This window comes from Ranitomeya imitator, chromosome 9, assembly GCF_032444005.1.
Source record: "Ranitomeya imitator isolate aRanImi1 chromosome 9, aRanImi1.pri, whole genome shotgun sequence".
Classification (NCBI taxonomy): Eukaryota; Metazoa; Chordata; class Amphibia; order Anura; family Dendrobatidae; genus Ranitomeya; species Ranitomeya imitator.
Genome location: NC_091290.1, coordinates 36,108,667 through 36,132,627, shown reverse-complemented (window position 1 = coordinate 36,132,627; position 23,961 = coordinate 36,108,667). Strand labels below are relative to the sequence as shown.

At 44.6% G+C, this 23,961-nt stretch overlaps 2 protein-coding genes across 3 annotated transcripts; one reads left to right on the top strand and one right to left on the bottom strand.

Moving 5' to 3' along the window:
• Positions 1 to 1,119: 1,119 nt before the first annotated feature.
• HNRNPUL2 (heterogeneous nuclear ribonucleoprotein U like 2) lies at positions 1,120 to 11,928 on the bottom strand. 2 transcript variants are annotated; one of them, XM_069740007.1, is made up of 14 exons: positions 11,433 to 11,928; positions 10,881 to 11,013; positions 9,806 to 9,876; positions 9,338 to 9,477; positions 8,288 to 8,378; positions 8,075 to 8,187; positions 5,389 to 5,652; positions 4,909 to 5,031; positions 4,502 to 4,630; positions 4,245 to 4,413; positions 3,960 to 4,145; positions 3,772 to 3,881; positions 3,576 to 3,665; positions 1,120 to 1,616 (listed from the first exon to the last, which is right to left on the bottom strand). In XM_069740007.1, exons 1-14 carry the CDS (start codon positions 11,854 to 11,856, stop codon positions 1,551 to 1,553), a joined length of 2,109 nt encoding a protein of 702 aa, XP_069596108.1. In that variant the 5' UTR covers positions 11,857 to 11,928; the 3' UTR covers positions 1,120 to 1,550. The 2 variants fall into 2 exon arrangements, with proteins under 2 accessions (XP_069596108.1, XP_069596110.1); XM_069740009.1 differs by having other exon boundaries at positions 1,450 to 1,613.
• Positions 11,929 to 12,560: 632 nt separating this feature from the next.
• On the top strand, positions 12,561 to 22,529 carry TTC9C (tetratricopeptide repeat domain 9C). Its single transcript, XM_069738878.1, has 4 exons — positions 12,561 to 12,685; positions 19,943 to 20,189; positions 20,765 to 20,947; positions 22,361 to 22,529. Exons 1-4 carry the CDS (start codon positions 12,674 to 12,676, stop codon positions 22,453 to 22,455), a joined length of 537 nt encoding a protein of 178 aa, XP_069594979.1. The 5' UTR covers positions 12,561 to 12,673; the 3' UTR covers positions 22,456 to 22,529.
• The last annotated feature ends 1,432 nt before the right edge of the window (positions 22,530 to 23,961 follow it).

The following is a 23,961-nucleotide window of genomic DNA, read 5'->3' as shown; positions in this document are numbered from 1 at the left end:
TGTAAAATGGAAATAAAATTATATTATAAATTATATATATATATATATATATATATATTTTCTTTTTTTTTTCGTTTAAGTACAGCATCCAGGCCTTCTTGTACTTTAGTGACTTTTCTTCACCAAAAAGCATAGTTCTAATACCTACTGCTGAAAGTCAGTAAGAGCCATGTGTATGAAGCCCAAATCTTTAGGAAACCAGATTTTTTTTAATTTTAGCCTCATTCTCCTCTGCATCCTTTGGCTGGAGATTTAGGACAGAAGTCCCATCCCTCCCCCCTATATACATTAAAGGTGTTGTCAGGTGAATAATTGTCATCACGCATCTCCAAAGGACAAGTGATAACCTATAGATCAATAGGGGGGCCTGACCGCTTGGCATCCCCCTCTACAAGTGCCAGAACAGTGCACGTTTATCCCAGTTACACATGAGCAGCAGTTTGCAGTCCTGACGGTCACTTCGTTCATTTTATATGACAGACCAAGGCGCAAAATGCTCAGCAGTGGCATAGCGCGTGAAAGACGCAGCCATCAAATATGTGCACTGCAACTCCAGTCTAGGCATCCCTTTCTGGAGGGGGTCCCAGCGGTCGGACCCTTACAGATCTACAAAATAGAACTTTCTCCTGTGGATAGGCAATTATTCTATTAACCAGACAACTCCTTTAAAATGGAAGAAATTGCAAGACTTTTTTTTTGGAAGGAAAGTCGGTTGAGCAGGAGCGTTAAGGCCTCATGCACACAACTGTATGTAAAATACCGTAAAAAATAACAAGTGCTGCAACAGGCGTGTGCATGAGGGCATCGTACCAGATATAAAGAGCGTAAGCTGTGAAGCACGGTGCTGAAAGATTAGTGCAGAAACCGGAGCAAGTACGCGCTGCAGCGTCCCAAAGCAAGGACGGGGGAAGAACAAGTTATATCAAAGCTGACTCCAAGGGGGCACACAGACAATGTTTAACAAATTATGGTGGGTTTATTTTTCTAGTTATTCTACATTAATAACATTGAAGCCAGAGCAGGGTAAAAAAAAAAAAAAGAAAAAACCCAAGTGGTGGGCAGCACATACAGATAGTGGGCAGCCCCTTCCCTCCCCCCCACAACAAATTTAAGCAGAAATGACATCACACAAATTTTATTTCTTAAAAATGTTTCTTGGCATAAAAATTAAAAAGATTACAGGGTTATAATGAGACGGAAGTAAAAATTACTGCATATTACTCCCAGCTAAGCAGGAGGATGCAGGGCAGGACGGAGCCCTCTGGTGGGACATTCACACAGGTGTCTGCTGTGACGTCCCCGGGGGACACTTCTGCAATACACCTCTCACAAGGTTTCCTAAAGATTGACAAAAAACACACACACGTTTAAAGGAGATCAAGTCCATGACCCTTTACATGCGCTGAAACTTTCTTCACAAAAGGATTTTTGCTTTTTGTTTTAATGTAGAAAAAAAGAAAACAAAAAAAAAAAAAAAAAGAAAGAAAAAAAAAAAAAGAAATATACAATCCAAGCCCCCCGTGCTGCCTTTCCCTGCATTATGACTTCTTTCACCGATATCCACGGTAGCCATAATAATCCCAATATTGTGATCGGTCATTGTAGTTCTGCCACTGCTGAGAAAACACAAGAGAGAACATATATTAAATATAATGAAGGAGGAATCATACAGCGTCTGTGAATCAAAACCATGTATTCCTCAGCAATCCCATCTAAATGGTTCGACCAAGACCGTGCAGGGTCCGCGTGTTGTGGACGTAGTACAGACCTCAAATGTTGCCGTATCGCTGCCATTGGAACAGGGCTGGCTCTATAGGATGTGCCATTGTGTTCAACCGTAGAACACGATGCACACGTCCATTTCCATCCGCCATGACAGTGGTCAACATATTTTAGATTGCGCAGAGCTTCTCTTTTTTAGCGGCGACACTTCTAGCAAAGTATACAGATAAGAGGCCTGCCAAGAACTCAATTTTTGGGGGGCATTTATTAAAGGCACTGTTCCACCACAGCAAATCACCTGCCTATTGGAATAATTCCATGGCTGTACATGCACACCAGTCCATTCGTCATCTATAGGTCTGCTGGAGATGGTAGACTACATCACTCTGCTATCCCAGCGTTGTGCAATTGGGACAAAGCATCCATAGGAAATGGGGATAGTGGTGGAATCCCCAGCAATTAAGTGATCACCTATTTTGTGGGATCAGGTGACAAAATTGAGGAGTAGAGGATTACTCCAACTCTGCTTTCTTCCGTATCAGGTGGTGAGCACGGCCGGTGGAAACACGTTTATGAGATTTGATAGCTGGCAATTGTGCACGGGGTCCTCTACCCAGCCAAATCAAGCACACATCCTAGCCATCAGGAAAGGTGATGTGGCCTCATACCTCCCTATAATTGAGAAGAATCAGGATCACCCTTTAAGAGAGATTTCCTAAGGCCATGTTCACATATTCAGCATTTTACATAAATATTTGTCACCCAAAATCAGGAGTGGAAAAATAAGAGGAAAAGTATAGTAGAAACATGTGACATCTTCTGCATTTATCATCCACTCCTGGTTTTGGCTACAAATACTGATGGAGAATACCGACCAAATACTGAATGTGGCCTGACACTATAGGTCATTACTTTTGTACTGTACTTTAAAAGAAGTTTTCCCTCCAACTCTCACTCATCAGGGAGCAGCACTACTAAAATGGCCTCAACATTTTAACATTTCACATGCCCCTGAGCCATTAGATAGAAAAAGGAAGGGTGCACGAGACACAGCAAGCAGCCATCGATTCACCATAATGAAGTAAGAGGCACTGGATGACCCTTTTAACTTGCGATTGCAATCTCCCATTCAAACACTAAAATTAGTATAAAAAAATGGCACCACTCTTTACAATGGGTCTTTTTTTTTTACCGAGCTGCAAAGCTAGCTACGACTCATGGACAACAGTGGAGTGGTCCAAAACACTGACACTAGTGATGAGAGAGTATACTCGTTACTCGGGTTTCTTTGAGCATGCTTGGGTGGTCTCCAAGTATTTTGGCATGCTCAGAAATTTAGTTTGTCGCTGCACAATTTGCAGCTGCTAGACAGCCTGAATACATGTGGGAATTCCCTAAAAAAACAGACAATCCCTGCATGTATTCAGGCTGTCTAGCAGCCTCAAATCATGCAGCTGCGGCGATGAAAACTAAATCTGAGCACGCCAAAATACTCGGAGATCACCCGAATGCAATGCAATCTCAGATCACGAGAAGGAACAAGTGAAACACTTAAATGTACATTAAAGAGACTGTCAGCCAGAATAACTGTTCAAACCAAGCAAAGGCGCCAAACCGTTCAATGCATTTTCCAACCAACCTGTTTTCCCTTTATCTCCACCCCCCCGCCCTTCCTTGGTTGACAGCTCTGGCTTCATAGAGTCAGGGAAGGACAGAGATAGATGGAACGGTGCACTTAAGTGTTTGGCCACACCAAGGAGCAACGAGTGCCTGTGTGTCGGTGGAACAGTCATTCTGTGCCAACAAAGTCCCTACAAGGGTGAATAGCAAAGAAATTCTTATACCAAACTTACCCCTCCCCTGTTCTGTGGTCTGTAGTTCTGCTGCCCTCCGTAGTATCTATTTTGCTGGTCAGAATAACGATCATAGAAATTCTGGTAACCCTGGAGAGTAAAAACAATAGAAATACACAGACGTCACATGTAGCCAGTACAACTTAATGATATTTACTCTAAAGCTTGACATACGTCTCATGCACCAATTACTTACCCCTCTTTGGGGTGCCCAGTATTGCCGTGGTGGCTGCTGATGATATGGTTGCGGCCTGGAGTGATGCATGTACATACGATTGTTAAAGTTCCTCTGTTGCTGGAAGTTTCCTGAGAAGGAAAGCAAGTGACCCATCAAACAACGCTGTGGAGTAGTGTATCGCCCCAGGTGTGAGATTTAGGACTTACCGCCCCCTCGTCCTCGGTCTGTGCGAGCCCGCTTCTGCATGCGATTTCCCCTCTTCTCAGTGGTGGGTAGCTTCTGGCGCGCTTCCTTCTTGGCCTCACCCACCAAAGAATCAGCTTCTTCCTGGTCAAGCTCCGCATAAATCACATCTTCTAGAAACTCATTCTTTGTAGGGATCACAAAGTTGGCTAACAAGATGAAAAAAAAAAAAAAAAAAAAAAACTTAAGATTAAGAACTGGTGCAACTTATAAAGCGGCCACAGCCGTCACTAACAGTGATCAGCTACCTTTCATTTCCAGGAGCACATAGTCTGGAACGATCTCCTCCTCTTTCTCCTTGCGAGACTCCAACCTTTTCTTCCATTCATCATCCTTGAGGACCAGCACGACGGCTTTGCGCTGAAACCCTTTAAAGCAGTGCATCTTCCTGCGCTGAGCCGAACCGTAGACTGTGCACTGCGCGACGAAAGTCAAAGCGATAGGACAAAAGCCACAAGGCGAAAGCCCCCCATTAATCTGAAGTCACGCGCTACCATCTTCTCACCTGATCAATAATGTAATTCCCCATCCTGCGGGCAGCCACCGGTACCAGTCTGATGAGACATTTGGTTGCCAACTGGACAAGGTTATCTTTTGCTTTCTGGTCCAGTTCTGGGGCATCCGGACCAGCGGTCTGAAAAATGGGGAAAAGAAAAGCCAGACTTGCCGATTACTTTGAAATCTAGGCAAAAACCTCCTTTTATGAAGATATTGCTTATAATGGAGTTGCCCATCAAAAGATCAGAGACCATAGCGACTGCAAGGATCCTTGCAATGCCAGTTAAGCATGTTTAATCCACTGGATTTTTTGTTACAAGTCGACCAGTCATGCCTAATATGAAAAGGAATCTACAAATCGGCTGCATGTTCTGGAAGCTTTTAATTCATGCTTTACCCAATCTCCTATCGTACCTTTAGCTGTGGGATTAATGCTTCTGTAGACAGATGATGGAATCGTTTTTCTGGGTTGTCTTTGCTGTATTTTTGGGCCCAAGTGGTTTTGCCAGTGCCTGGGAGACCAATCATCAGTAAAACCTGGAAATATAAAAAACACGCAAGTTAGAAGAGCCATCAGGTTGTCATTCTAAGGGTTTCTCAGCTTTTGCACGTTGCCTCCTTATTAGGGTGCAGTCAGATGTCCGTGCAAATCCGTCTGCAGTGCATGGACCGGCCGTGGGTCTATTGGACGAACAAAATAGCTTCATAGAAATGCACAAAGCAGTCACGCTCGGGTCAGGAAACCCACAGCATGCATTGTGGTCCGATCTATGACCAATTTGCACGGGCGTCTGAATGCACCCTGAGAAGGATCGGATTCCCTGTTGGGCTCCATCAGTAATACAATTTGCAGCACTAAACTAAATGACCCATTGCTCTGGCATCAGTACCGACCTCACACTCTTCTGCACCGCTGGGTGGAAGGGGTGTCCTCTTAAGGTCCTCAGATTGGATGTCTTTCACAAATGAGAAGCCGTCTGGTGGTGGATGCCAGGGTTCCTCCTTTTGTCCAAAGTTAACCTGGAAAGTGCATCCTTTGCACAAAATATGGGGCAGCAGCACTTCCTCTCCCAAAGTACTTTTTTCCACAACAAAAGCCTGACCCAAGTCCGTGCCATTTTTAGAGAAGGATATCTCCACTGGGTCAGCATCTAGATTCTGCATGGATAAGAAAACAAGAGACCGCACACAAGTAAATGTTAGTCTATAGTAGCATTTGGCTCCAACACCTTTCTGACATTGGAAATAACAGTACGCCCATGTTGGACTCCCTCCTTTTGATGTGGGCTCCGGTGGTGAGCCCACATCTTTTCTGGCACATGTCAGCTGTTCAAAACAGCTAACATGTGCCTGCAACAGCAGCGGGCAGAATCATGTTCCACAAGCAGCTGTTAACCTGTTAAATGCCACTGTCAAACTGACAGCGGCGTTTAACATGCACTTCCGGAAAGAACGCCAGAAAACCCGCCTTTCGCCACCTGTGTCACTTGACAATGGGCTGTCATGACAACCAGAGGTCTTAAGCAGACCTCTATAGTTGTCAATGCTGGTTTGCCATGAGTGCCGTCCGGTGGTCGGCGCTCATAGCAAGTGAGGAATTCTGCTACATACAAGCGATCTGATCATCGCCTTTGTATAGCAGAGCTGATCGGGTTATGGCAGCTTCTAGTCTCCCATTGAGACTATTAAAGCTAGCCAAAAGTAAAGAAAAAAAAGGTTTTAAAAAATACAAAAAAAAAATTTAAGTTCAAATAACCCCCTTTTGCCCCAAAGTAAAAATCAAAAAAACCCACACATTTGGTATTGCTGGGTTCAGAATCGCCCGATCAAAAAAACAAAAAAAATTAACCCGATCACTAAATGGTGTAACAAAAAAAAAAAAAAATAAAGTCAAAGTGCCAGAATAATTATTTTTTGGTCGCCACAGCATTGCATTAAAATGCATTAACGGGCAATCAAAAGATTGTATCTGCACCAAAATAGTATCAAAAAAAAAAAAAAAAAAAATCAGCTCAGCGCTAGTGATGAGCGAGTACACATTGCGCGGGTTTTCCCAAGCACGCTTGGGTGGTCTCCGAGTATTTGTTGGTGTTCGGAGATTTAAGTTTTCATCACGGCAGCTGGATGATTTGCTGATACTAGACCGCTTGATTACATGTGGGGATTCCCTAGCAAACAGGCAACCCCCACATGTACTTATACTGGCTAACAGATGTAAATTATTCAGCGGCGGCGAAGAAAAGTCTGAGCAATAAAAAAATACTCGGAGACCACCCGAGCGTGCTCGGGAAAACCCGCGAAATGAGTACACTCGCTCATCACTACTCACTTTTTTTTGCAATTTCACCACACTTGGAAAACAGATAATGATTTCCAGTACACGACATGGTAAAATCAATGGTGCCGTTCAAAAGTATAACTCGTCCAGTACAACAAAACACCAAGTCCTCAATTGGCCATTTTGACCAAAAAACAAAAAGTTATGGCTCTGGGAAGAAGAGCAAAACAAAACAAAAACACCTCCGGGTGTTATCCTGCAGATATTGGGTTAATATGCAGGTTATTAGCGTTATGCAAGTGTCTGAAAAAAGCAGCAGCTGGGAGAAAATTGACAATTTCCCCAGGGAGCCGTCGGCTTTCAGTCATACAGTCGTGCCAGGAGCAATTAGTCGCAGCAGATATTGTAACCACACATCAGCATTGACTGAAAGCCGCCTCTATACTGATGCACTGCAGACCGGCTGGCAGCGCTGCGGTGTGCTTAGATCCCAGTGTGACCAATTGCTCCAGGCAAAGCTGCATGACTGAAAGCCGGCGGCTCCCAGTAGATCAAGTTAATCTTTTCCCAGGTGCCGCACTTTCAGTATTGCAGACAGACACCTTTATAAACATTATTAATCCTATAATCTGCAGGGTAATTGCATTACTGGACCAGACCAATTACTTTAATACCCAGATGTAAGGTATATTTACACTGAAATCCAGTGGTCATTTAATAGTCTGTTTACAGAGGCAGTTGATGCTGAAGATTTCCACCGAACGACCTGTAATAGTCCAGCGCCAATCCAGTTTACACAGCGCTGCCGAGAACAATGATCTTTTCATCTGACAAATGTGTAATCGCAGAGCGATAGGCAGTCCTTGTAGACTACGATTATGGGGAAACAACGATCCAATACAATTATTGTGAAGTGTAAACACCTTTAAAATCTGTTCCCAATAATTTTAGTGTAAAGTAGGATTTTAAGAAATCCTAACACATTAGGACAAATGTACATTTAAACCAAAGTAATTAAAAGAGGCGCTTTGAAAATTAAACAAAAAAAAAAAATACTGTTTTTTTTAAAGTTCCAAAAAACCTTCAATTTGCAAAACTGGCTTGTTAAAATGCAGCTGCCTTGTTAGAATGACAAACAGAAGTCAGAACAACTGCACGAGAGCCCCAGGACTATAGTGCCGACACCACGGGAGGAGTGTATAAGCGTTAATATTGGCGCCAAACAGTTGTCTTATTAATGGACAACCCCTTTAGTGGTCGCCTGTAAACATCATAAGGTTTTTAGGTAAAGCAGTAACTTACAGCCAGACAACCAATCACATCATTGACTTCATAGGATTCCCCATAGGTTTCGAATTTTCCACTGGTGACCTTGAGCCCACGGCCGTCGTATGCAAAGGACAAGTCGTCCTCACCTATGAGAGACGGGAGGTGTAAGAGGTGGGCAGCTCAGCGTTGGGCCGAGATCACACATCAGTAACAGAGGTAGGGCAGAGTAAAGAGTGCAGCCATTACCCAGCTGAGGAGCAGAGCCGCTCACGGACCAGCCCACGCGGAGTAACGGAGTCTCTGTAACGCCCTCCTTCACAGGAAGATTCTCAGTCACCTACAAAACAAGGAGAGGATCACGTTGGGTTATCAGCCTCAGCGAGCGATGAGCATGGGAGGGGGAAGGAGATCAGAAACTGGTCAACCTCCCCTGCAGAGAGCAAAAAAAGTCACATTTAAATTGATATTGTCTCATTTCAAAGACCCCTTTTGTACTAAAGGGGTCATCCGAGACGTTACCTATTTTTCCTGTGGGGCCAAGAACATAGATGAAATCTATGCCAGCTCATAGTGGTCACGGACCACTCCAGTCTGAAATTTTTCGGTTCTTTTGACCTCACATTAACAGAGCATCCCTTCCTTGTCTGCTCTGCTGTCAACTTGGCGTCACTGCCGTCATGCTGATTGACAGCTGGCTCCCTGCTGCCCATCAGCATGGACGCCCTATCAACAGAGCAGAAAAGGGAGAGAAGCAGCTCTGTCAACATGTTACCAGAAGCTTAAGAATCGCTGCAAGGAATTGACCGTGACCAATGAGCCAGAGATCATGTAGTCTGGTAGTAAACCATAACTTGCCTGTACGTTCCTAGTCCCATAGGGAAAAATAAGTAAAGTTGCCAGATGATCCTTTAACCATACAATTGAGTTAATGGCAGTAACAACGTTTTAGAAGAAGCGTCATTCATTCTAGTTAAGAGCTTTCTTCACCCTAGCTATGAGTTGTGGCTCATTAGCACATGGTCATGGAAATAATCGAATATACAGATCAGATCTCGAGAAGGGGCTCTGCAGCAGTCTTGAATGGAGTGGTCTATACGAGTATAGTGATCGGCTTTCTCCAGCATGTCAGACAACACACTGAACAAAAGCCGAGCATGAACACCTCCACTTCTAAATCAGTGCGCTCATACAGATCCAGCGGCTGGAAAGAACATTTGGTTTTTTGTGGGAACAACATTTTCATAAGTGTAAGCGCCCCCTTAAGCAAGGAAGAGACAGTATAACCAAAAATCTCACCTTGACCTCAAAGTAGACCTTCCCCTTTGTGGCTCCATGTGTAGCGCGGGATCCTGACCACAGTGAAGGGAATTTATCAGAAAACAGCGGACGTCCACCGAAGCGATCCTTATCCATTTTAAACTGCAGATCACAGGTAGCTGCAACCAGAAAAGAAGACTGAGAAATCAAAGCAAATATTTCCCATTCTGAAGACGCGGCTATCAAAAGTGGAGATGGAAAAATATTTAGAATCGAGAGTCCTCAGTGGTTGATTCTCAATTCTATATATTTTTCTATCTATCATTTATCTTTTCTGCATCAAAAGTGAAGAGGGAAATGTAACACTACACTTGAAATATATGGATGGCTAATAAAAATAATAATCTCAATATTACAAATGACGTCCTGGAGGCGGCAGATCAGAGAATGCAGACTATGCATGAAGGCAAGTAGCAGAAAAGTAGGAAGTTGTACAGAAGTACTTACATTTATCAAGACATAGTACACCTTCTTCCACTTCATCGCCAGCTTCCTCCGGGGGTACAGGGGACTTGGACCTGGAATTAAAAATAAATATGAGAATAAAACATACATTTGCATAATTGTTGTATAATTAGTGATTGGAACAAGTTAAAGTGACATGTGTCCCAATACTACGACAAAGTGCGGTTTCACCAGAAATGTGTCACATTTTTACTGTGTGGAGTTTTAACGGACTTAAAATAAAATGGATTTTTTTCTTCCAATAATTATCAGACGGATGTGTTGAATACTTTCCTCTTTTTTTCCCTTAACTTAGCAGGACTCCCCCCCCCCCCCTCTATGAGCAAGAGAGACCACTCGTCTGAACGGACACCATTTAATACTACACTTGCCCTGTAGTGGGCACTGCAGGGCAATCCTGTGCTTCAGTAAGGAGTCAAAATGGTGGAAATTAAGGACGGCATCAGAATTCAACCTATTGTTTAAAGTCAGGCTTGTCTATTTGTAAATATTTATAGTTTTCATACAATGAAAGCAAAAATATATATTTTACACTGCCAACATCTCTAAGACCCCTACTGTCATACATGCATTGGACGATTCCAGGGGGGCTAGCAATGGAGGGGATTCATGTTCGCTAGAGTCTGTACACAAGTCTGGCAGCTCCTTTATTGCAAAGGAAGGTCTGGCACACTGCAGATACAGCGGGACTGACCGAGCGATGGAAGATGCGATGGTGGCCGTGTTAGTGGCCACGTTCAGCGACCATCGATACATTGTTCTATGAGTAATCCAATCCACAACTGAAGAGGTCAGATGTGCGAAATGCCTCAAGACAGATTTCTGCGGCCGCTCCTGGGCGCACTGTCAGGATTCCCAGTGATCAGGTGACAAGCAGGTCATGTGCAGATGGAATCTCATCACTCACTACAGAACCTAGTGAGAATACAGTCAGCACATGAGCGCCCTGGAAACGAGAGGGGAGTCCTGACAGTGTGCACAGTGCCACAAGGCCAGACACCTGCAGAGCACAGGATTGTGCCTACACTACCAGAGCGGAGAGAAGCGCTGGACTCACCGGCTGTAATAGCCTTCCTCCTTGTATTCGTGATACGTGCGTCCACGCTGCTCCTCCTCTCGCACCCGCTTCACCCCTTGCCGGGGGGCTCCGGGGTTCCTGCCCTGTTTATCCCTTTTCTCCCTCTTCCCATCTATAAACACATAAACAAGTTAAGAAGGGAAAAAAAAAATGGAGACATCCAGTGTTTATCACTCTGCAGTCAGGGCCAGTGTTAGGGGCAGGCAGACCAGGCAGCTGCCTAGGGCCCTCCAGCGCTGTTTGCAGCAGTGCAGTCCATCGATCTTCACTCCCGGCCATCAGAGGCCCCCAGGCTGAGGAGAACACCGGCTCGGCTCTAGTCCGTACCCTGCAGTGGCGGAGATGGTAATCTGAGCATGGAGCCCCCCTCACACACACACACTGTAGAACTACAACCCCCAGAATGCCCCCGGCAGCTCCATGCTCAGATTCCCGCCCCGCCCCCTGGCGGCCACTGACCAGAGCGCAGCCGTCCGGTGCCACCAGCAGAGCAGAGCAGGCCGCGCCGGCCGCCATCTTCCCGCCGCTCACCTCCCGCCTTCCCCTCCTCTTTCTGCGCCGCTCCATTCAGGTTGCCCGCGCCGTCCCCGGCAGGTGGAGCCTCGTCCGTCGGCTCCGCAGCGCCCTCTGCAGGCGGAGAGGCCGCATCCTCCCGGGCGGCGGCGGTGGCGGCGGGCTCCGCCGCGGTCTCGTCGTCCTCTTCCTCCAGCGGATTGTCGGCCGCGTCGTCCTCCTCCTCCCCCTCGCCGAGCGCGAGGGCCCGCTCTTCCTCCGTCTCCTCCTCCATGCTGCCCGCCGCTCTCTCCTCGTCGCCTCCTCCCAGCATCTCGGAGTCCAGCGCCTCCTGCAGCCGATCGCTCAGCTCGGCCTTCAGCCCCCGGCCGTCCAGCCCCCTCCGCTGCAGCTCAGCTCGCAGCTCCGTCACTTTCATCCTGCGCGGGTCCAGGCCGCTCATGATGCCGCTGATCACAGATAAAGACACAGGGCGGATGTGCTCTAAACGCGCAGGAAGTGGACGAGGCTCCCGAGACCACACCCCGGAAGTGGGCGGTAAACCTGGCGGAAGTGGGCCTTGTCTTTACTACACACACGCCGACATTTCTTATTGGGGGCGTTCCCTTAACGTTTTGTCATCCGATTGGTTAAACCAAGCGGTTTATGCAAATTCACTGAACGTTTGGTCCTATAATAAGTCAGCTGTAGAAATGTCACGCCCCCCAGACAGCATAAACCCCGCCTCCTGGAGTGCCAGTCAACTTGCGCACGTTCATTGGCTATTTCTTTTCACGTGACTTATTCTCGTGTTCCCGCCTGTTTTTTGATTGACAGCTTATGTGCGCTGACGTGGCAGCCTCTCATTGGTCGGGCTTATATTTGTTGGGGGGGTGTCTGAATTACAGCATGTTTTAATACATTCGGTCATTTTTTATTCATTTTTTTTAAATCTGAAATTATTAAGCAGCACGAGGTGGTGAAATATGTGACACCAGTGCTGGCGAGTACGGAAAGGGGCGGCACGCCACGCCTAAAGCTAACCGCTCCGAAATGGATGATGTGTGGGGAGGGGAAAGCTAAAGATGGAGTATGTTCTGTCATAATGTAGACCTAATGCGGCCTGCAGGCCGAGCCCGCGTCTTATTATTGCTGCGCGTTCAAGACAGTGTCTGTGAGCTATGAATAAAGTTATTTAAATAGGGGGAAGATATATATCACGTGACCAGCTCCCGGCTTAGGGCAGAGAACGGTGCGGGCGGGCGCAGCATGGGAGCAGGATGGCTGAGCAGGTAGCGTCCTCACAAACTCACCCGACCGCGCAGCAGGCGCCAGATAAAGAGCCCAACCAATCACAGCGCAGCTTTCATTCCATACTCTGCGCTTGGAAAATTAAAGCTGCACTGTGATTGGTTGCTATATGCAACAACTAGTTTTTTTTTTGATTGGACAGAGCCTTGTTTCCAGCGGTTTTCCTCAGGAGATGCTTCATGCGTTTTTCAGAGTGAGGGGAAGGAAGATGGCTGTAACCAGCAGAGTGGTGTTACAATGGAAGTGATTAGGAAGAGTCTTTCGGGCTACGTTCACATTAGCGGTTTGCGGGGCTGCATCGGGCGCAGTTGCGGTGACGCATGCGCCACGCGCCCCTATATTTAACATGGGGGGGGGCGCATGGACATGTGTTGTCTTGCGTTTTGTGACGCATGCGTTTTTTGGCGCAACAGAAAAAGCTGCATGATGCAGTTTTTTCTGCACCAAAAGTCATGAAAAAATGAACGCATGCGTCACAAAAAGCTGCGTTTTGCATGCGTTGTGCGTTGCGTCGCCGACGCAGCACCGCAAAACGCTAATGTGAACGTTGCCTTTGTTGTTCTTTTTAAATGGACACATGGTCCACAGTGTCTTTCCTGGGCCATGAATTTTCTAGAGGAAAACCACTTTAGGAAATGCTCTGCTTTTAGGGCCTGTTCACACATTGCAGATTTGTCACGTGTTTTTTTTTTTCCTAATGCCCAGCAATTCTAATGAGATTCCTGACCTCTCATGCACTCGTTGCTTATTTTTTTCTTGCAGATTTAAACCTGCAGTATGTCGATTCTTTGGCCATGTTCACACAGTGCGTTTTTTACTGCGGAACCGCAGCGTTTTTGCCGCTGCGGTTCCGCAGCTGTTTTCCATGCAGGGTACAGTACAATGTACCCTATGGAAAACAGGAACCGCTGTGCACATGATCCTGAATTTAAAAAAAAAAGCCGCGCTGAATAGCTGCGGGAAAAAAGAAGGAGCATGTCACTTCTTTTTTCGGAGCCGCAGCGGTTCTGCACCCATAGACCTCCATTGTGAGGTCAAACCCGCAGTAAAACCCGCAGATCAAAAATATATCTGCGGGTTGTATTGCGGTTTGTGGTGCCGAACTGCTGCAGCAGGAAGTGCGGGGAAGCGGGTGGAAGTGCGTGGGCGGAGTGTGGCTGCCCCGATCCCACCCCCCCATGCTCCGATGCCCCACCCCCGTGCTCCGATGCCCCTCCCCGTGCGCCGATGCCCCCGCCCCCCGTGCTCCGATGCCCCCCCCCGTGTCCTAATCTCCCCCCCTTATACTTACCCGGCCTCCCGGTGTCCGTCCGGCCGTCTTCTCCCTGGGCGCCGCCATCTTGCAAAATGGCGGGCGCATGCGCAGTGCGCACGCCGAATCTGCCGGCCGGCAGATTCGTTCCAAAGTGCATTTTGATCACTGAGATATAACCTATCTCAGTGATCAAAATAAAAAAAAATAGTAAATGACACCCCCCCCCTTGTCACCCCCATAGGTAGGGACAATAAAAAAAATTAAGAATTTTTTTTTTTTTTTCCACTAAGGTTAGAATAGGGGTAGGGGTAGGGTTAGGGTATTTTCAGCCATTTTAACCCTAAAAAACTTCCTAGAAAACACACAGACTCTGCATAGAAAACTGCATAAAAAAAAGGATCAAAAAACGCACAAAAAAAGGACCAAAAAAAGGACCTGCGTTTTCTGCCAAGAGCTGCGGTTTCAGTCCTGAAAAAAAAAAGGATGGAAATCAGGAACGTGTGAACATACCCTTTCAGTGTTTTTGCTGCAGATTTCACCTGTATGTAATAAGCGGGGAAAATCTGTAAAAAACAAACAAAACAAAAACCTAGTAAAAAAAAAAAAGCGCCTCTTTTAAGCTGCGGTTTTCTCTGCACCAAATCCCAAACCTTGGAGAAGTTTTTCTTTTTCTGTCTCAGTTTTGAATAGCTTTTCAAGCATTTTAGAGACGTGCACATGTGGGTGTCTTTTTTTTTTTTTTTTTTTTCATGAAGACATTTCAGGAAATACTGATTTATTTATTTTTATTTCTGCCCCTTTTGAAGCACTTCTTTTGTTGTTGCTTTCTGAACACTTTGTGTTTGTCTGTTATTTTTGTTTGTTTGTTTTTTTTTTAACCAGTATTTTTGTAATGTCTCTTTTTAGGATGTGTGCACACACATTCTTTTTCAAGCAGACTCCACATAGAATCGCCCTGAAATATTTCCCACTATCACAATGACCTTGCCGTGCACTTGCTCTGTCTTCGGTCCCTTCTTTAAACCGCTTCAGGGTTTAAAAAAAAAAAGTAACTAAAGACTGAACTCTGTGCACAGAAGTGTTTTTTTTATGCATATGCAGGGCCGGTTTTAGACAAAGTGGGGCCCTAGGCAAAAATTTAAAATGGGGCCCCAAATGCTAAAATTGTAAGATCACACAAACCATTTAAGTTACAGTACATGAGCAGGATGCGGATACAGTTGGTGGAGGGGCCTGGAGCCAGTGCTCACACTGTGGCCCCCATATTTAGGTGCCTTATATCGGCCAACAGGTCTGCCACTATTAGCTGTATGCAGGGGTGTTGCTAGGGTCAGAAAAGATTGGGGGCCCAAGCCCCAAGACAAAGAGTTACCCCCAACCCCCTCTTAATTGATAACTCTCTGAGTACAGATAATTTAGTATATATCACATGCAGTCCTATGTAACACCACAGATAGTCTTACTCTGAAACGCTATGTATATGTTCACATGCAGCATTTTTTTCAGTAGCCAAAACCTTTTCTATTAGCAGTAAAAATGTTGCGTTCAAAACACCTGTTTTTCAGCTTGTTCTGTGGTGTTCTTCACACTTTTTTCAGCTTTTTTTTTTTGGAGTGAGGATGTTTGCTTTGTCTACAGTATGTTTAAGACCACATTCATATGATCAGTATTTGGTCAGTATTGGGTCAGTATTTCACATCAGCATATGTAAGCCAAAACCAGGAGGGTGATAAATACAGAAGTGGTGACGTGTTTCTCAGGGTACGTGCACACGCTGCGGATTTTGCTGCGGATCTGCAGCAGTTTTCTATGCGTTGTACAGCACCATGTAAACATATGGAAAACAAAATCCGCCATACACATGTTGCGGAAAATACCACGCAGAAACGCTGCGCTGTATTTTCTGCAGCATGTCAATTCTTTGTGCGGATTCCGCAACGTTTTACACCTGTTCCATAATAGGAATCCACAGGTGTAAAAACGCTGTTGAAAACCGCACAAAAAAACGCAGTAATTCCACCGTAAAACGCAGGGCGTTTTACCTGCAGATTTTTAGGAAACTGTGGAAAAATCCGTGGCAGATTCCGCAACGTGTGCACATAGCCTCATTGTTCCACTGCTGTTTCTGCATTACAAATACTGATGTGAAATACTGAACATGTGAACGAGACCTAATTGTTTAATTCATCAAAACCACTTAAATTGCAGTGAGAAATGCCGTTGCAATATCCGCAGCTTTTTTATTCTTTCATTGCTTTCTACAGGTGAAAACACACTGAAAGAAGTGACACGCTACAGCTTAAATAGCGCTACAGTTCTGAAATCCAGTCAGAAAACAAACAAGCGCCTGCAGGAGATTTTGGAAATCTCCTATGTGTTGCTAGCACTTTGAAAAGCAGCTTTTGGCCATGTTCATATGCAGAATTTTTGCAGCTTTTTCTTCTGCAAATAAGAAGTTTACAGCATTTTACAGCACAAGCAAAAACTGAGATTTTCAGGAATCTCCTGCACACCCTTTTATTTTCCCCTGACTGAATTTCACACCTGCAGCCTTTTTAAAATCTGCAGCATGTCACTTTCAGCAATTTGTTTCACCCGTAGAAAGCAATAAAAAGATTAAAAAATGCTGCAAACGTTGCAGTGTTGTTTTTCGCTGCGTTTTTTGTGAATAACACTAACTTTATTGAACATGTACTGTAGACAAAATGCATACTGTAAAAAAACAAACAGCAAAAGCTCTAAGGGTGTGTGCCCACAATCGGCAAACGCTGCGGGTCGGCTGCTGTGTACTTGTGCAGCGTCCAACCCGCAGCGGCCACATGTTACAGTATAGTGGAGGGGATTTCAAGAAATTCCATCTATACTATGCGTGCACTGACACCCGCACCTCACCTGCGGAGACGGACATGGGGCGCGTCTCTCCAGACTGCAGCATGCCAATTTATATGGCGTAGACGCGAGTCTCCACCAGAGAAATCTCACCCCTGCAATATATAGGACACGGTGATTCTGCACGGTTCAATGAACACACGCGGAATCACCTGTGTTCAATACATGGCAGCACTTTGGATGCAGCATGATGTCCACTGCGTACAGAGGTTGCCATTTCCGGATACTCTGCACATACCCTAAATAAAGGGTGCTTTGAAAGCAGTGTTTTTACTGTCAAGAGAGCAGGCTTTGGCTGCAAAAAAAATGCACCAAAAACGCTGATTCCTATGCACACCTGTACTATATGTGTATAGTTTACCCTTATTATTTCACGTGAGAATTTATTTCTATATAATAAATACCCTGATTCAGCAGACAATATTCCTGTCTTGTGTCATCCAGGCAGTAGTGACAGGAGGTCGCCCTGTCAGATTACAAGCAATGATTTAGTGACTGGTCAGAGCCCATGCTGATCCCTGCTGTATGTGACTGTGAAAGCTGATCCTACAGCAATCAGCACATAGCTCCAGGACCACATGAGTAAATCACAGCACTGAGGGAGTCTCAAGGGGGGTTTGGGAGACACGCTCTGGGACTACAGAACAATGCACAGCATTATTCACTGCTGAAAACCCTCTGGGCACTTCATACAGGGTTGCAGATGCAGGGGGCCCCCTTGTAGGTGGGGGCCCCAGGCATCTGCCTGGTTTGCCTGTGCCAAACGCAGGCCCTGTATATACGTACATTCTTTTGAACAATTTTCATTAGGTCGGGGGGGGGGGGGGGGGTGTTCTGCGGTAGCTGCCCAATAAAGGTAGCCAGCAAAAAAAAAAAAGACCCCGATTCATTGTTGTTCACACTTGACTTGGTGGAGTCAGATGTTCCCAATTCCTGAAGAAGTGCAAAACTTTTTGACAGTTAGGCTGCCGTCACACTAGCAGTGTTTGGTCGGTATTTTACATCAGTATTTGTAGCCAAAACCAGGAGTGGGTGATAAATACAGAAGTGGTGCATATGTTTCTATTATACTTTTCCTCTATTTGTTCCACTCCTGGTTTTGGCTTACAAATACTGATGTAAAATACTGACCAAATACTGCTAGTGTGACGGCAGCCTTATAGTGATCAATGAGTGGAACAGGCAGCCAGGAGAGCTGGTGAGTTCTCCTTCAATGGAAGTCTTCAAACAGAGGCTGGACAGACATCTGTCTGGGATGATTTAGATACAGGAAAGAAATATATCTTGGTACCGTGTTAGCCAGTAGATAGAAAAATATTTAGAATTGAGAGTCCTCAGTGGTTGATACCTTTTAATGGCTGACTGAAAAGATGGTAACAAATTGCAAGCTTTCAAGACTACACAGGTCTCTTCATCAGGCAAAGACTAAAAGAAATTCTGAAGAATCACATATTTATGCACAACATGGCATAGAGAAAAAAAAAGAGGGAAAAACCATGGATAAGACAGGTGACATGAAGCAGAATTACCATGAGTGATAAACAGTAATATCCATAAATGTTGGGCCAATTCTTAGATAAGGATTGTTTTATTGGGGTCTGGTTCTGTTGTGATGACCCCTCATAGTCTGAGGGGCAAGTTCCTTAGTTGATGTAAACTAAGTTGATGTTACATCAACTAACGAACTTGCTCCTCAGACTATGAGGGGTCATCACAACAGAACCAGACCCCAATAAAACAATCCTTATCTAAGAACTGGCCCAATATTTATGGATATTATTGTTTATCACTCATGGTAATTCTGCTTCATGTCACCTGTCTTATCCATGGTTTTTCCCTTTTTTTTTTTTCTATGCTATGTTGTGCATAAATATGTAAGGCTACGTTCACATTAGCGTTGTGCGCCGCTGCGTCGGCGACGCAACGCACAACGTACACTAACACGCACCAAAACGCATGCAAAAACGCTGCGTTTTGCGACGCATGCGTCGCTTTTTGCCGAAATTTGCAACTTGTTGCGTTTTCTTGGTCCGACGCTTGCGGCAAAAAAGACGCATGCGTCGCACAACGCAGCACAAAAAGACGCATGCGTCCCCCATGTTAAATATAGGGGCACATGACGCATGCGTCGCCGCTGCGTCGCCCGACGCAAACACGACGCAAAACGGGAAACGCTAGTGTGAACGTAGCCTTATTCTTCAGAATTTGTTTTAGTCTTTGCCTGATGAAGAGACCTGTGTAGTCTCGAAAGCTTGCAATTTGTTACCATCTTTTCAGTTAGCCATTAAAAGGTATCAACTACTGAGGACTCTCAATTCTAAATATTTTTGGGATGATTTAGTGACTCCTGCTTTGAGCAGGGGGTTGGACCAGATGACCCAGGAGGTCCCTTCCAACTCTATCATTCTATGATTCTGTGAAATTTCAGCGTCTGTCGAGTGGCTCTGCACCAGAAATCTCACTCTGGTGATGAATCGTCACAGGTCGTCCTGCAATGGACAAGCTGCGGCATCGCGCCATTTTGAGGCTGGAGCTGGGAGTAACTGATGTGAACAGTTTCAAATTTTAGTAGCATCTAAATTATGTTGCTTTTATATCAAATTTTTGGCATGAAGGCTTTGATGAATCTGTCCTTCGGTGTGCACATAGCCTGATCCATTTAGACTGGAGTTCTGCAGACCAGTTTTGGAGAGTCCTTTGGAGTAATATGCGCCAAATTCATTAATGGACGCCTGTGGTGCATCTCTCCGCTTATTTACCCCAGCATAAGAAATGTCCCCCAGTCAGAGTATTGGAGCACATTTATGTTGCACTTTATGCCTCCTTTGCGGCGTATGATATGATGACTATGTCAGTTGTGTTCGGCAGCTCCCTATTCTTGCAAAGCTTTGCCCACATTTCCAAAATTTGGCACTGCCCCTTAGAAAAGCCTCCGTCTCAGAAGTTTCCTAGTTGATTTTGGAGGGAAACGGAAGAGTCTTGTAAGGACTATTTAAGTGTTGTTTTTATTCCTTGTGACTTATATTTACTGGTGATATTCTCTTGTGTTGTGTGTGATCAGTATTTCCATTCCCTTTTCATCTTTTCTTCCTAGGATGTATCTGTAGAACAGCGCCTCTCACAAGCAGGTTTATACAAGTCTCAGGGCAACACGTGCTACTCCGAGCATCGCGTTCGAGAGGCTGTGAGTCTGTATCATCGTGCCCTCCTCCAACTCCGTAGCGTAGATCCTCATTTAATAAATCCTTTGACTGGACTCGGCCCTTCTTCTGTGGAGCTCACGCCTCAGCAATTGCAGACACTGAAAAATCTTCAAGCAGACTGTCATAACAACTTAGCAGGTACTGTATCAAACTAAGAAAAAAGCAAAAACTGGCAATCGCCAAAAATGCAAAATTCCCCTTTCTCATGGCATATTCACACTGCGTCTTTTACGCAAACCCCTAAAAAAAATCACTTCTTTTCTCATGAGTTTTGTAAACCTAAAGCATCTTCCTTCTTAGGAGGTTTTTTTTTGTAGTTTTCCAATTACTTTTAAAGGTTTTTGTTTTTTCTTGTTTTTTTTTTTAGCATCTTTTTACTGCCGTTTTCCAGACTTTTTTTTTTTTTAAATCCATTAAACAATGAAGAAAACTTTAGCTCAAAAAGAACTTCCCTTCTAAAGTACTGAACGTCTTATTAGTAGAAGACGCTTGAAGAATGGCGTTTAAAAGACGTTCAAAATATTGAGTGTATGGGCGGCGCATCATTTTCCCATACAAATTAATAGAACTGTTCTTTTGATCGTTTTGTACTTGCTTGTTCCGCCATTTTTTTTTTTTAGTCGATTGGCTTAAAAGAAAAAAATAAAACACGGCGGAAAAAGACTGTCAAAAACATACCCTTAACCATTCCTCCTGTTTTTTGTTTTTTTTAGCATGTCTCCTGCAGAATCAGCCTCCAAAATATGAACGTGTTTATGAGTGTAGTCTACAGACACTAAAAATCCAGCCACATAATGTAAAGGCATTATACCGCGCTGGTGTCTCCAGCTATCACCTGCAAGACTACACAACCGCTCACAGTTACTTATCCAAAGCTGCTTCACATCAACCCAAAGGTGAGATCTATCCGCAGCATTTTCTTTTTATATTGGCAATCTTCTATGTTTGTCACAATCATTGGCCGGTTTCACACGTCAGTGCCTCAGGTACGTGTAGTGACATTTTTCTCACGTACCGGAGACACTGACACACGTAGACCCATTCAAATGAATGGGTCTATGCAGATGTCGGCGTGTTTTCACGGACCGTGTGTCCGTGTGCAAAACACGCAGACATGTCCGTTTTTATCTGCGCACGGACGGCCACGGGGGAAGCGGTGCTACTGTAAAAGCCACTGTTCCCCTGCTTGTGGTGCTGAACCTGGCTCCCACCTCCCCATAATATATAATGTAGCCCCCTATAGTGTATAACACAGCTTCCCCATAGAATACAATGTACTCCCCATAGTATATAGCACAGCTACATAGTATATAACACAGCCTCCCCCATAGACTATAATATACCCCCAATAGTATGTAACACAGCCACATAGTATATAACACAGCTTCCCCCATAGAATATAACGTACCCCCATAGTATATAACACAGCCTCCATCATAGAATATAATGCACTCCCCAAATATATAATACAGACACATAGTATATAACACAGCGTCCCCCATAGAATATAATATACACCCCATAGTATATAACACAGCCTCCCCCATAGAATATAATATACCCCCATATTATATAGCACAGCCCATGTAGTATTTAGCAGAGCCCGCATAGTATTTAGCAGAGCCCGCGTAGTATATAACACAGCTCGCATCTCTACCCCCCACCTCCCCCGAGAATGGCCCCACAGTCCAATAAAAAAAAAAAAAAAACTCCTCACCTCTCCTCGTGCCAGCGCTGCTCCCTGCTTCTGTCTTACCAGCTTGAGAATAGCAGCCCGCGCCTGTGAGTTTTGTCACTGAAATAGGCAAATGAGATGTTAAGATCCTATTTTATTTTTTTATACTCCTACATCCTCAGTTTGGCCTCCAACAGCCTCTTTCATTCCACCGCTTTGCCACATGCTTAGAAACAAAGTAAGGCTATGTTCACACAGAGCATCTTTTTTTTTCTTCAGAAAAGAAGCTGCATTTTACAGTGCCAGAAAGAACTGAGATTTCAGAAATCTACACTTGCTTGCTATATTTTTTCCTTTTTTTTTTTTTTCCTTTTTTTCCTGGCTGAATGTGAGAACTATAGCGTTTTATAAATCTGCAGAATGTCAATTTTTTTCAGCATTTTTTCACCCATTTAAAGCAATATGAGAGCATTTGCTGCTTATTTGGTGAATAAAACAAATTTTATTAAACATGGACTGTAAACTAATCACACGTGTAATCGTCACCAAATAAAACTATGCAGCAAGAATGTCTCAATACCTTATTTTTGAGCGCAGCTACAACTTATATTAATATATCATTTTATTTTTGCAGATGCAAACATCAGGCATTATGTACAACTGGTAGACTCCGCCATCACTTCTTCCCGGGAAAAGGAGAAGCAGCTGTATCAGGGCATGTTTGATTAGTGTTTTTGCAAATTTGAACTTGTGGATCGTCTTTCTAAGGAAAATTAAATAAATATACAAAATTTTGTACATCAGCTGACCGTTTATTATTCCAGCGTTTCACGTATGAAGTATTTATTTCACTCCTGCTAATTGTCTCCGTTTTTGTCTCCGGATATTTTTATTAAGAATAACATTGCATTTTACATATTATAGTGTTTTAAATACAAAATTTTGCCAGTATCACAACCCCAATATTCCCAACTTATCCCTCCCCACCCCAATAAGACAAGTGTCTGCTTGTGTAACGTGCATATTCTCGCCTTCACCCCGCACAGACTGGTATACTCTGGCATGGAGAGGAGATGAATGAGTCAGCGTAGCACAATGCCATTGTGAGATTGTTTCATCTGTGCGTCACACTGAATGAAGACAACGGATAATTAATTCACAGCAGGACATAGAACAGATCACAAGTTGGACAGTTTTCCATTTCATTTGAACAGCTTATGGTAACTCATTTAGAAATTGATGGCAGAAACGCGTCTCTAAACAAGTTGTCAGACTTAGGTCATGTTCACACTAGCAGTATTTGGTCAGTATTTTACATCAGTATTTGTAAGCCAAAACCAGGAGTTTAACAATCAGAAGAAAAGTATAATAGAAACACATCACCACTTCTACATTTTTCACCCACTCCTGGTTTTGGCTTACAAATATTGAACATGGCCTTAAAATAAGTACAATAATCCTACAAGGCAAAAACCAGCCAGGCAGTGTGTCGCAAGGCTTAATAAAGGAAGATAAAGCAACAGCAAATTAATACATGCCAGACACAAGTATAAATAAATATTTAAAGGGAACCTGTCAGCAGTTTTGGCCGATACAAGATGTGGCCACTGCCTTTCAGGGCTGATATACAGCATTCTATAATGCTGTAGAGAAGCCCCGATTCGACCTGAAAGATAAGAAAAATAAGTTTTATTATACTCACCCGTGGGGCGGTCTGGTCCGATGGGGGTCCCGGACCTGCGACACCCATCTTCTTGTGATACCGCCCTCCTGTTGCTTCATCGCTCCCCGCCACTGCGCTCCTGCGCAGGCGTACTTATGAGCCCTGTTGAGGGCAGACCAAAGTACTTCAGTGCGCAGGCACTGGGAAGGGTCAGAGAGGCCCGGCACCTTTGCACTACAGTACTTTACTCTGTCCTCAACAGGGCAAATAAGTACGCATGCGCAGGAGCGCGGTGCCGGGGAGCGATGAAGCAACAGGAGGGCGGTATCACAAGCAGATGGGAGGACACTGACCATCCCCCTAGGGGAGTATAATAAAATTTATTTTTCTTATCTTTCAGGTCTGATTGGGGGCTTATATACAGCATTACAGAATGCTGTATATCAGCCCTGAAAGGCGGTGGCCACATCTTATGTCGGCCAAACCTGGTGACAGGTTTGCTTTAAGCATTATTAGTGATTATTAATAACTTGAAAAAAAATAAAAATAGGGGAAAAGAAAACAGACATGAC